This window comes from Sciurus vulgaris (assembly GCF_902686455.1).
Source record: "Sciurus vulgaris genome assembly, chromosome: 12".
Lineage (NCBI taxonomy): Eukaryota > Metazoa > Chordata > Mammalia > Rodentia > Sciuridae > Sciurus > Sciurus vulgaris.
The window spans coordinates 42680932-42693116 of NC_136473.1; the positions used below are offsets into that span (position 1 = coordinate 42680932).

General features: G+C 31.5%; 1 protein-coding gene across 4 annotated transcripts in view; it reads right to left on the reverse strand.

The window, feature by feature from the left end:
- The window catches only part of ZEB1 (zinc finger E-box binding homeobox 1), a 159697-nt gene that overhangs the window by 56066 nt on the left and 91446 nt on the right, over positions 1-12185 (reverse strand). For all 4 annotated transcript variants that reach the window (XM_079105811.1, XM_079105809.1, XM_079105808.1 and 1 more), the window contains exon 2: positions 3450-3650. In XM_079105811.1, coding sequence (XP_078961937.1) covers positions 3450-3650 — 201 coding nt within the window. The remainder of the gene's footprint in view (positions 1-3449; positions 3651-12185) is intronic.

Here is a 12185-nt window from a genome sequence, read left to right on the forward strand (position 1 = left end):
AACTTCTGTCATTATTTCTTAGATAAGCTTTCTACCCTTTTTCTCTGATCCCTTTAGAATTCCTGTAACAGGTATATTGGTTCACTTGATGGGTCCCATAAGTCCTGTAGGTTTTCTTAACTCTTTGTCATTCTTTTTTCTCATTTGGAAGCCTCGTGTCAAATGGTTCATCTTCAAGTTTACCGATTCTTCCTTTTGCTTAATTAAGTTTACTGTGGAAGTTCTCTTTTGAATTTTACATTTCATAGGCTGTACTCTTTAGCTCCATATTTTTTTAATGGTTTCTATTTCTTTGTGGAAATTCTAGTTTGTTCATGTATTGTTTACTGATTTTGTTTAGTTGTCTATCTGTGTGCTCTTGGAGCTCACTGAGCTTCTATAAAATGATCATTTTTAAATCCTTTGTCAGGTAATTTATAGACTGTCATTTCTTTGGGGTAACTGAGGCTTCATTTTGTTCCTTTGATGATGGTCATGTTTCTTTGGGTCTTAATATTCCTGAGTTGTTTCTATTTATGTCTTGGTATTTAAAGAAAGAAAATCATTTCCTTCTGGTTTTAATGACTGGCTTTTGGAGACAAAGTTTGTCTTAGTCTGTTCTTGCTGCTATATCTGAGAGTGGATAATGTTTTTATCTTTTCTCCACATTTTTATTGGTGCATTATAGTTGTGCACAATGGTGGGATTCATTGTTACATATTCATAAATGCACAAAATACAACAGTATAATTTAGCCAGTAACATTCCCCAGTATTTCCTTTTCCCCCTATCCCCACCCCACTCATCCTTTTCTTCTCCCTGGTTTCCTGATCACCCTTCGTTTTCATGAGACCTACTCTTCCCTTTCTTTTCCTTTTTCCTTTTCCTCTCCCACATATAAGAGAAAACATACAACCTTGGACTTACAGAGTTTGGCTTATTTCACTTAATGTGACATTTTCAAGTGAGATTGTTCAAAACAGTATAAGACAACCTGTGGTTACTACTTCTCAGAAACAATCTTTTATCTATCCCAATATCTAGCTAAAGCAACTTGGGTAACTTTTGAAGATGGTAGGGATGCAGATGGTTTGCTTTTAATTCATCCTTATATTCAAGATGTAATCCACACTGCTTTAGTCTGGGTCTGGAACGTCCCTCAAAAGTTCATATGGCCAACTGGTAGCAATATTAAGAGGTGGTAAAAGGTTTAGGATGTGGGACCTAGATGGAGGAAGTAGATCACTGGGAGAATGTCCTTGAAGAGTGTACCTTGGTCCTGGCCCCTTCCCCTCTCTGTTTCCTGACTGCCATGAGATGAGCACCTTTACTCCATCACACACTCTGTTATATTTTGCCTTGCCACAGGCCCAGAAACAAAGGAGCCAAGCAACCATGAATTGAAACCTTGGAAACTGTAAGCCAAAATAAATCTTTCCTTCTTTTAAAAAAAAAGTCTTTTATGATTTGGTCTACTTACATCTGTGGGTTTCTATCTTCCCTTAGATTTTTACATGTTAATACCTTACTATCTACTTAGCCCTTTTTAACTGTTAAGATTTATTTATTTTTTATTTTTTTAAGTATAATATCATTCATTGTTTTCAGTAAGAGGGTTATTCCAAATAATCTATCTCAACTACTTTAAAAAATAGAACCTCTTTATTGATTTTTTTCATCTTTATTTATCCTTCCATTTGTTTCATTCTTTGTCTTTCTTTCTTTCCAGACAGATAATTTTCTTTCTTGTTTCTATATTAAGACTTTGGATCAAATACAAGATGGATCAATTTGGGCCCACAAATAGGAAATATAAGGAAAGCCTGCGTAAAAAGTTTTGAGCTTAATTTTAAAGTTTAACTGGCCAATTGCTCTACCATTATCTGGCCATCACAGTAGGTAAGCAAGTTGGCTTCTTTGGTTTCTACTTTCTAGAAATCTAGGATGTACATCAATCCTTTCCCTCTAAGACCTTCCACATAGAATCAACCAATTCTACCTCTTATATTTCCCTTCTATTCCCATCCCAGGGGTCCTGGCTTTGATTCAGGAAATCCTACCACTGCCTGAAATACTAATAAATCATTATTGAAGGAAATCATTATTGAAGGTGTTCACTGGCCTTAGGCTCAGCTACCCCCTGAAGTTTTTTTTTTTTTTTTAATCCCATATTGCTCTGGACTTACTTCTGAATTTCATATCAATGATGCTCTTCTTATAGTTTTCATGATAAAGTTCAAATTCCTTGATTTAGTATACAAAGCACTTCATATTCCTTCCCTTTTTTATTTCTCTGATCTCATTTTCTGTAAATACTCTTTGCTAAAGACCTGTGACTTCATGCATGTTGCTTCTTCTGCTTGAAGCACCTTGTGTTCTCTCCTTTTGTCTAATTAACCTCTTTTAAGTTCTTTAGAAATCAATACCAGCACTGTTTCACTCAAAAATTCTTCCAGGACTCCTAGCCTCTCTGATTCAGATGTTTCTCCTTAATGTAAGATTCGCCATATTGTAGAACTCTTTAATTTCTGCTACCCTGTGCCTACTATTTGGATTTTTCTCTAAGCTTCCTTATTTCATTATCTAGATTCTCTGATGGGCATGCTTGACCTCTTTCTCCAGATTTCTAGCTTAGTTTTGATGTCCTACCTAGAGGAACTCCTTGAACTTGACTTACTTTGCAGCTTCTTTGACTGACCATCGATTTGACCTCTTATAATGCTTTACTTTGCTGATGCCCTTGTTTCTGATTCTCGATCTCTCTAATTCAAATACCTACTACTTTCACCTCCTTTAAAAAATAATACTGGTGCTTAAATCTTGGCAATACAGGCTAAATAACTGAACTAGTTTATTAGGAAAAGTGGAAATGAGGACTGTTTGATAGATAAGAAGATTAAATATTCAGTGTTTACAAAGGCAGAAGAGGGTTGTCTTCTTACTTTCATTGCTCCTTCCATTAAACCATGCTTTACTTAATTAAAAATTTTCCTTTAGTAAAAGAAATTAAATCAAGTAAAAGAATGAAATTACTTATACAATTCTAATGTTTGTATATGTAGGAAGGTTTATAAATGCTAAAAATGCTCCCATGATTTATGTGTTTAGGATTTCTGTATATTTTAAGTGTAATTTTTAATACACTAAATAACTAATAAACTAATGTTTCTAAGTGTATTCTTCATGGGGGAATCACAATGTGAAATTAAAGGTAGGTTCAATTATATCAAATAGCTTGACTGGTTAGAAAAATTTACTAAAGTTCAATATATTGTGTCATTATAAAGATGGGCAAAACAACTATTATTCTGTTTTATAATCTCCTTTTTAATAAGAAGAGCACCTAATATTGGTTGATATACAAGTAAGTTTTCTGTTCACATGAACCTTTTTATCCAATTTGTCGTTTGGTTAATATATACTTTTAAAAATAATCAAGAGCCTAGAATATTATAAAAAGTTAAGCTTACCATCATCTTCCCAGCAGCTCTTAGCACTCCCTTCTCTTTCACTGCTCCCTGGTAATACTGTCTGGTCTGTTGGCAGGTCATCTTCTGGCACACCACCTTCACAATCAGCTGCATCTGTAACACTTTCTTCTTCCACAATATGGAGTTTGTCTTCATCATCTGAATCTGAATTTGTTTCTACCACAGTATTATAATTTGTAACTGTAATACAAACAAGAAATGAATAATCAAAACTAACTAGTATTATAAAAATTGTTTATACAGCTCAGAAAAGTAGAAATTATAAATGATATTTAAAGCTGTTTGTAACTCAATAATGCTTTCTTTTAGACCATAATACACCAAAAGCTAATTTCACAGCACACACACCTATAGCACTTACTAGATACTAGATGACCAAAATGGCAAATAGCAGCAGCTACACTTAACTGAACATGGACACATACAAATGCTTTATGAATACTAACTCATTTAGTTCTTACAACTTTATAACAATTCTATGAAACAGAGTTCTACCACCTACTATTTACACCTATTTTATGGATGTGAAAACCAAGAAGAAAGAGGATAACTTGTCCAAGATCATACATCTACTAAGTCACAGAGCCAGAATTTGAAGCCCAAAAAGTCTGGTTCCATATTTTATGCTTTTACACTATATCAAACAAACATTCTCAACCCATAATGAGCTTATTGCATACAATACTGCCTACGTACAATTAGGGCTTCAAATCAAAGCATCACAACTTGAGAAAAAAAAAGTCTTTCATAATAAAATTGCAGCATAGCTTCGAATTTACCACAAAAAAAGTATTGTCAAGTTGTCAATTAGTCCATGTATTTTGTATTAATCCCACACTGACTTTAGAAAGAATCAACCAATTTAGCCAAACTCCCATGCAATGAAAGCCTTTAAGTACTGTTTCTAAGTCTGTTAAAAAAAAAAAATGACACTCAGACATTTTCAAATGGGTACCCGTTCCACAATTTTAAGGATCTTAAAATGAATATAACACCTGCATTATGAAGATATATATAATTATTCCAAAATACTCTATAGTTCATAGAACCCATGATAAAAAGTTGAGAATAAATTTTGCTACAACAAATAATCTAGTATAAGCAATGTTTTCCTTTGGTGTCCTTCTAATAATCAGTCTTAAGAGATAAATACTTAGTATTTATTGGGGTATTGTCACTAGAATATCTTTTATTAACTTCTGCTAATTTTGGGATGAAGAGAGAGGAAGGGAAAGGAAGGAGGAAAAGGAAGCTTAGCTTTGTCTAGATAATTAAGCAATAATTAATTCCAGTTATTCTTTGTCTTGCCTCCTTAAAGTTTCTAGCCATTCTTGAAAGAAAATCACCTAAATGCCTAAATGATATGCATACATATGCACACACTCACACACACAGACACACACACACACACACCTGAGAATATGAAGAGACACAATTATGAGTGAATATGTAAAGGTGAGAACAAATAAACCAAAACTGCAAAACTACTTTTATGGACCTCGGGAAGATCCCCTTTGTCTAAAAGAGTACCTGAGTTAACCACTGTGTTCATTATTAGAAATTCTTCAATATCTTGAGGCAGAAGAAAAAAAAATCATTTTGTGGTGTTGGTACTTCAGCATGAATACATTTTTACAGCTCTTTTCCTAAGAGCAAATAATTTTCTAATTGTAAAATACATGTTTCATTGAAAAACAAAAATCTAGACAATATAAAATATGTAAAATAAGTAAAAGTACCCCTATTTTTCCTTCTTCAACTTAGCAAAATATGTTGCTTCTATGCATAAGGTAAGCATGATACTAATCATTATCACAAACCTTATTCCATTTAACTGAAATACAAACCTCACCTCATATACTTATTAAATTTATATTTAATATAAGCCCTATATTGCCCATATAAAATATGTAATATAGCACCAAATGTATATATAGCACCAAGTAACTAAATGTTTTGCCATTTAGTTATTTGCCACTTTACAACTTATCTTAGAAATATTCCTATGACATTTTCTTAATTTTCTTCTGCAGATGGCTATATAGCATTCCATTGTGCAGATACAATTTAGCTAACTATCTATTGACAAATTGTAGTTTGTTTCCAGTGGTAACATTAGCAATAAATTTTCTTACAAATATATCTTTGCTCATTCCTTAAAGATTTTGATAGATCAGTAGGAGTGGAATTATTGCTTCAATGTAAAACTTATTTTATGGTGGTGGTGGTGGTGATGATGATGCTAAATTGTCCTTCAAAAGGCTTTTTTAAATATTTCTACAAATACTGCCTGGAAAGGTTTGTTCAATATATCAATATAATAAATAATATAAATAAATAAATAAATAATAAAGGAAAAATGTTTTTTCAACACAACAAATGCAAAATATGTATCAAGATAGAAACATGGATTTCCTTGTGCTTCATCCAAATTATGAGCAGAGTGAATTGTGTACGTGGGTAAGGAGAATGATTCTCAAAGGTTGGTCCACAACTGGCTGACTAAAGAGTTTCCCAATGGATCTTTAAGTGACAGTAAGGCACAAATACACACGCACGCGCACGTATACACACACACACACACACCAACACACACGGAATGGGACTCTTACCAAGATGCACAACATTATTAACTTTCATTTTTACTTTCAAGGGTTCCTTGTTTGTAATTAATGGTGACATTTAATATATTATAAACTATAATAGAATATGGCTAGCGTTTACTAAGAAGCAACACTTTTCAACTCCAAAGATCTAGCTGCCATGTAGTCTGGTTTAGTGCAAAACTCACTGTGCTTGGTTATGATCAAACTGCCTGTATGGATAGCTGATATTCCTAAATTGTGCTGCTTCTTTGGTATCTTGAGTTGGCCAGTTTTACACTGGTGCTGCTTTTACATTTTAATGATATAATGCTGCAATTAAGCATTATCATGATCAATTTTGTTAGTTGTAGGTTGTTTGGTTAACCCTAGATTATATATTTAAAAATTTACATCTAAAGTATTTTGAGCTTGAAAGTTTTCCCAAAGTAGATAACAGACAAACTTCTGTTTGTTTCTGGTCTATCCTTTTGTTTGTGGGTCTTTGGAGCTACTTATTTAAAAGCAACACCACCAAAAGCACAGAGGATAAAGAAAGCCCTGGATAAAATCTAGTAGCCAATGAGAGTGTCAGTTATCTCAGTTTTCTGCACATCTATTTCAATATTTCAGTACTGTTTAGTCTTTGAATAAAGATAATAAAAGTATTTTGTCTAGAGATGTATACTCTTGTTTTTTTAATTGACAATATTTGTACTTATTTTTAGGGTAAAATACTATAATTGAATACACATATATGATGTGCAATGATTAAATCAGGATAATCAGAATTTTCATATTCTCAAATATCACTTCTAGGTATTGGGAACCTCCAAACTCTTCTCTCCTAGTTATTTTGAAATGTACATTAATTGTTGTCGACTATATTAGCTCTACTATGCTATAGAACATTAGAACTTCTTCCCCCCCACACCCAAGGATATTTTGGTATCCATTATTTACCCTGAGAGTAGTATATTTCTTAACAAAAACAGATGATCATCGAGTTTTAACTAAAATAACAAAATATCAAGAAAGCGAGGATTCAAATAAAAAGTTAAGTCAAACAGTTTTTCAAATCTTTAAACGTAACTGTCAATACAGAACATGAATTTAAATTTCAAAAGAATATGGTAATACTTTCGATGCATTCTTATTGTCAACAGATGTGGTAAAGAACATACTGACTTCCTGGTAGTTGTTCTTGTTAGTACTGTTTGCTAGTACTTAAAGCCAGACAAAACAGTACCAAATGCATAAGGTGACTAAGAATCTAATGAGAGAACACACTGTGCTTTAGATCAGTGTCTGGCACACAGTGAGGATTACAGAAGAGGGTTTGCTGCTGCTGCTGTCATCATCATCATCATTTTACTGAATCTCTGCAGCAACTACTAAGAAGCAAGTACTATTATATTTCCTTAGTAGACAAAAACTAGAGTAGTTAAGTAACCTATCAGAGATTATGCAGTTATTAAGTTGTAGAGCTGGACTCAAACGCAGGTATGCCTGATTCCACAGCCTCACACTTTGTTGCATTGATGATTAGTATTGTTAAATTTGTGTCTAACCTATTCTGGGGCCCTAGAATTCCACACTTAACAATTAGCTACTGAAAATATTTCCAAATGAAGGGATTCTAATCATTAGAATCTCATAATAATAAACACAGTGTACTATGATATCATCATTACAGTTAATAAACCTTTAAAATACTTTCACATAACACTTTTAGCACTAAACTGCATGTAGCATCACATCAACTATGAAACTTATGAAACTTATGAAACTTATGAAAGTCCCATGTAAACATCTATTTCTTAAGCAATGTTCAATCATAATAATTAGACAAGTCAGATGAATATGGTTTCAAAAAAGAGCAATACAATCTCAACTCTATTTGTTACAAGATCATTTAAGTGCTTTAGAAATGAAGAATCTCATCATAATGGTTGACTGTAGCTATCAACAGCAGATTAGGCCTGTATAGAGGAAGAAACTTAGGGAGGTAGTGAAAGAAGAGACAGATGAACTTTGAGGTCTTCGATTTATATCAGATGAGAACTGTGGTATGTACTGATTACAGCCATGGGCTAAGGCCATGTTTCGACATATATTTAGGTGTATAAATGCCTTTCTTTCCAGAGATGTTTCTGTTTACATTATGACATTAAAAACTATATCTCACCTATTCTCAGCTAACACAAACTCATTTGCATAGTACAAAAATAAAATCTTACTTTAAAAAGACTTAAGAAAGAACTTCAAAAACTAAAACTATTTTTAACAAACTAGTTGCATAGACATCAAACTAGTGTGTTGTCATAATGTAAGAATCACCTAGGGAAAAAACACTTCGAACTGTGTTCTCCAGAGCCCATGAAAATTACTTTTATTAAGAAGCAGAATATTTTACATATGTTAGTACTATGCTAAAACAACACAAATGCAGGCATGAGTGCCATGAAATATGAAAAGTGGAGACAAGTATTTCCACTATTTTTTAACAACAGTTGGAACCAAAGTAACTGGGCACAAACATACATTATGAAGAGGGTCCCTGGCATACTGCCTTCCACAGAGTAGATACAGAATTATTTGTTGAACTGAATATGGGGCCACATTTTTCTTTTCTTAGTGAAGAAACAAGTCAATATATTAAGTGGTATTGAAAATATAGGAAAATGAAAACAAAATTGTAGTCAGACATGGCAAATAAGCAAGCCAAATGGAAAGGAAGGTCATATGACAATTCATACCATTAGAGAAAACTTCTGCATATATTACTCTAGGAAAACAGGGCTTATGCTGTCCAGAAATATTATACTCTCCATCCAGTATAAATATTTGTTAATTTGGATTTTTACTTAATTTATAGATAACTTACCATCTGTTTTTTATTGTATTTTGTATTTTACTGTATAATGAAGTATTTTACTATATAATGAAGGATTCGTGGTAATAATATACATATTTAATGTAATAGATAATATAAAATGTACAAGATATATATTATCTAATTTTAATTTGTCCTTTAAATATAAGCATCAACATAGTTTTAGAATGCCCCAAGTACTATAAACATGATAGGTTTTAATATATAGCAATGTTTCAGCAAAATATAGAATTTTTTTATGCCTTGGTACATAAAATCATTCTTATTCTGGTGTACCTACTAAGCTGAACCATAATCATAAAATAATTTAATTTTCAAAATATCTTTTAAAACGTAACTCCAATGAAAGGCAATGATTATTAACTCTTACAAAAGGGTTAGTGATTTTTACTGTCTTTAGATACAAGTTATTAATAGGAATGAAAACTGATATGTAAAGTCAGGAAAAGTGTTGCCATTGCTCACAGAATTATCTACTTCTAATATTCTCCTGTCTCTCATTACATAATAAACACTAAGGATTCACAGGATTTGTCTTGGTGTTTTCTTAGTTCTTATTCTGGCCTTTTCCCCCATCTTCCACAGGTCTTCCTATTAATATGCTTTCAACAAGAGCCATCTTTCCAAATTACTTTCCTCTTTTCCTGCTTTGTCAAAACTCCCATTCACTCAGTGAGTAAATTTTAGCTGGTGCAAGTTCAACTCACAAACAGGAAGATGAAACAGTTAAAGAGCCAAGTTCTTGAACGATTAAACAAAATTCACTTCCAGAAATAGGTGGTTCTTTTTTGCATATAAGAAAAGTATTTGGATTAAAAGTATTTGGATTAAATTCACACTAATTTATTAATAACTAATATTTTCCCCACATGCAATCTGTCTTTATAAAAAGGATGATTTTTAATTTATATGAATAGTTATTTATGGAATATAAGTAATATGATGAAATCCAAGAAAAATGTAAAGACAGAATTAAAATACAAATGCAGAAACTATTGAATCAAAAATAGGTCATGTAATTGGTAAATAAATTTAAAAGCTTAGTATTCAAAGAACCAATAAAATAGATCAGTAACCCACTTAGTTATGAAAAAAATTAAAAATCACAAATGTTTAATATTAAAATGCAAATGGTACCATGATATACCCAAGGGATGGAGTACTTGCCTAGCATGCCACAGGCCTTGGTTCACTCTCCAGCACCCCAATAAAAAATCGTGATAAAAATAAGATGTAAATGGAGTTAAAGTAATTACAATTATAAAGAAATTTAAAACAATTATAATTTATTTTTCAAATCTAAGGAAGCAAATTTGAAAACCTAAATAAAAATTATTTTTAGGAAAACATTAATGATTATAATTTCATACAGAAGAGATAGTATGGAAAGACAGATAATGGGATAAATTTAGAAAGTTATCAAATAGTTAACCATCCAAAAACAGTCAGATGTTTTCCTAGGTGAGTTTATTCAGATCTTCAAAGGAATGACAATTGTGCCGCTTTTTAAAGAGAGAGGAAAACAACGAGTCCAAATTCTTTCTATGAGGCCAACATAATAACGGTCAACTAAAATCTGTGCATGTACATTCTGTTTTACTAGCAATGACTGATGCAAAATAAAATATTAAATAATATTTTATTACTTAATAAAATAAAATATTAAACATTAACACATTAAAAGAGTAAGAGATATTATTCAACTTTAGAAAACATGAGCATTCACTATATTAACATAGTAAAGGAAAAACAATGACTTCTATAGACACTGAAGGGCATTGGAAAAATAATTTACCAATCTTTGCTAATAAATACATTTTTATAAATCAAAACTGAAGTAAGTACATGATAAATGTTTTATGAATCCTAAGTACTTATAGGATAAAAATGGATACTCTTGTCTTTATTAACAATAAGAACAAGCCTTTTTTAAAAGAACAAGAGAAAAAGTATAAATATTGGAAGGAAAAAAACAAAATTATTATTTATAGGTAGTATGATAACATTTCTGGATAATTCAGGAAAGATGTCATAGAAAAAAACTATTAGCAGTAAGAAAATTTGGTTAATAATTAATCATGAGTTTAACAGAAAAAATTAATAGCTTTCCAATACGCCCAAAAATAACCAGCTAAAAACTGCAGTTGAAGAGAAAAATCCTACTAATAATACGCACAAAATAGATAAGACATGAAGGAAAAAGCTCAGAACATGAAGATCTTACATAAAGAAACCTTTATTCTACTGAGGGTCATAAAAGGAGATCTGAATAAATGAAAAGATACAGCTTATTACTGGATAGAATGATTTCATTTTATAAACATATCAATTTTATGATTTCATATTATAAACATATCAACTCTAAAATTGTTTATAAATTCAATGCTACCCTGATCCAAATACTAACATGCTGTTTTAGAATTTAAATGTAAATGGGTTGGACAAAATGATTCTAATAATCATCTAGAAAGTTAGCAATTTCATCTATGGAACCTGACTGTCTGGTTCACAGTTTTGCCACTTACTAGTCATGTCACTTTGGGCATGTTAACTACTCTTCCTATGCCTGTTTCCTCCTCTTATTTTTCTCATACCTCTATTTTCCCTCTGTAAGATGGGGATAATAATAATATGTCCCTAAAATGGTTTTCATAATGATGAAAATAATTATATACCCAAAATACTTAGTATGGTATTACACATATATACTCAATACATATTGTTAGAAATATGTATTGGGGAAAGAAACACATAAAAATATTCAGAAAAATTCAGAAAAATAATTATAATGTGGTGGTAGAAAAATGTGGACTAGTCATACCATCTGGCAAAATATATCTTGAAACTATAGAAATGGAAAGAAATTTATACTTTCACAGGCATAAGTAGACAATCAATGGGTTTGAATACAAAATTAGATCCATAATAGAAGTCTCATAAAAAGTGGGAGTAAGAGGGGGAAAAAAAGACACATTATTCCATTAAAATCATTGGATAAACAAATCCAATTCTCTACATCATGACTATAACCAAAATGAAATCCACATGAATCAAAGACTTTAACTTAGTGAAACCATATAGTATTTAAAAAACACACAGGCAAACACTTTTATAATCCTGGGATAAGAAAGGCCACTACAAATGACAACAAAACTTATAACTGCATGTAGAAAAAAATTCAACTCAAAAGTCAAATGACAGATTGTGAAAGATATCTAGTTTACAATACATATGAAA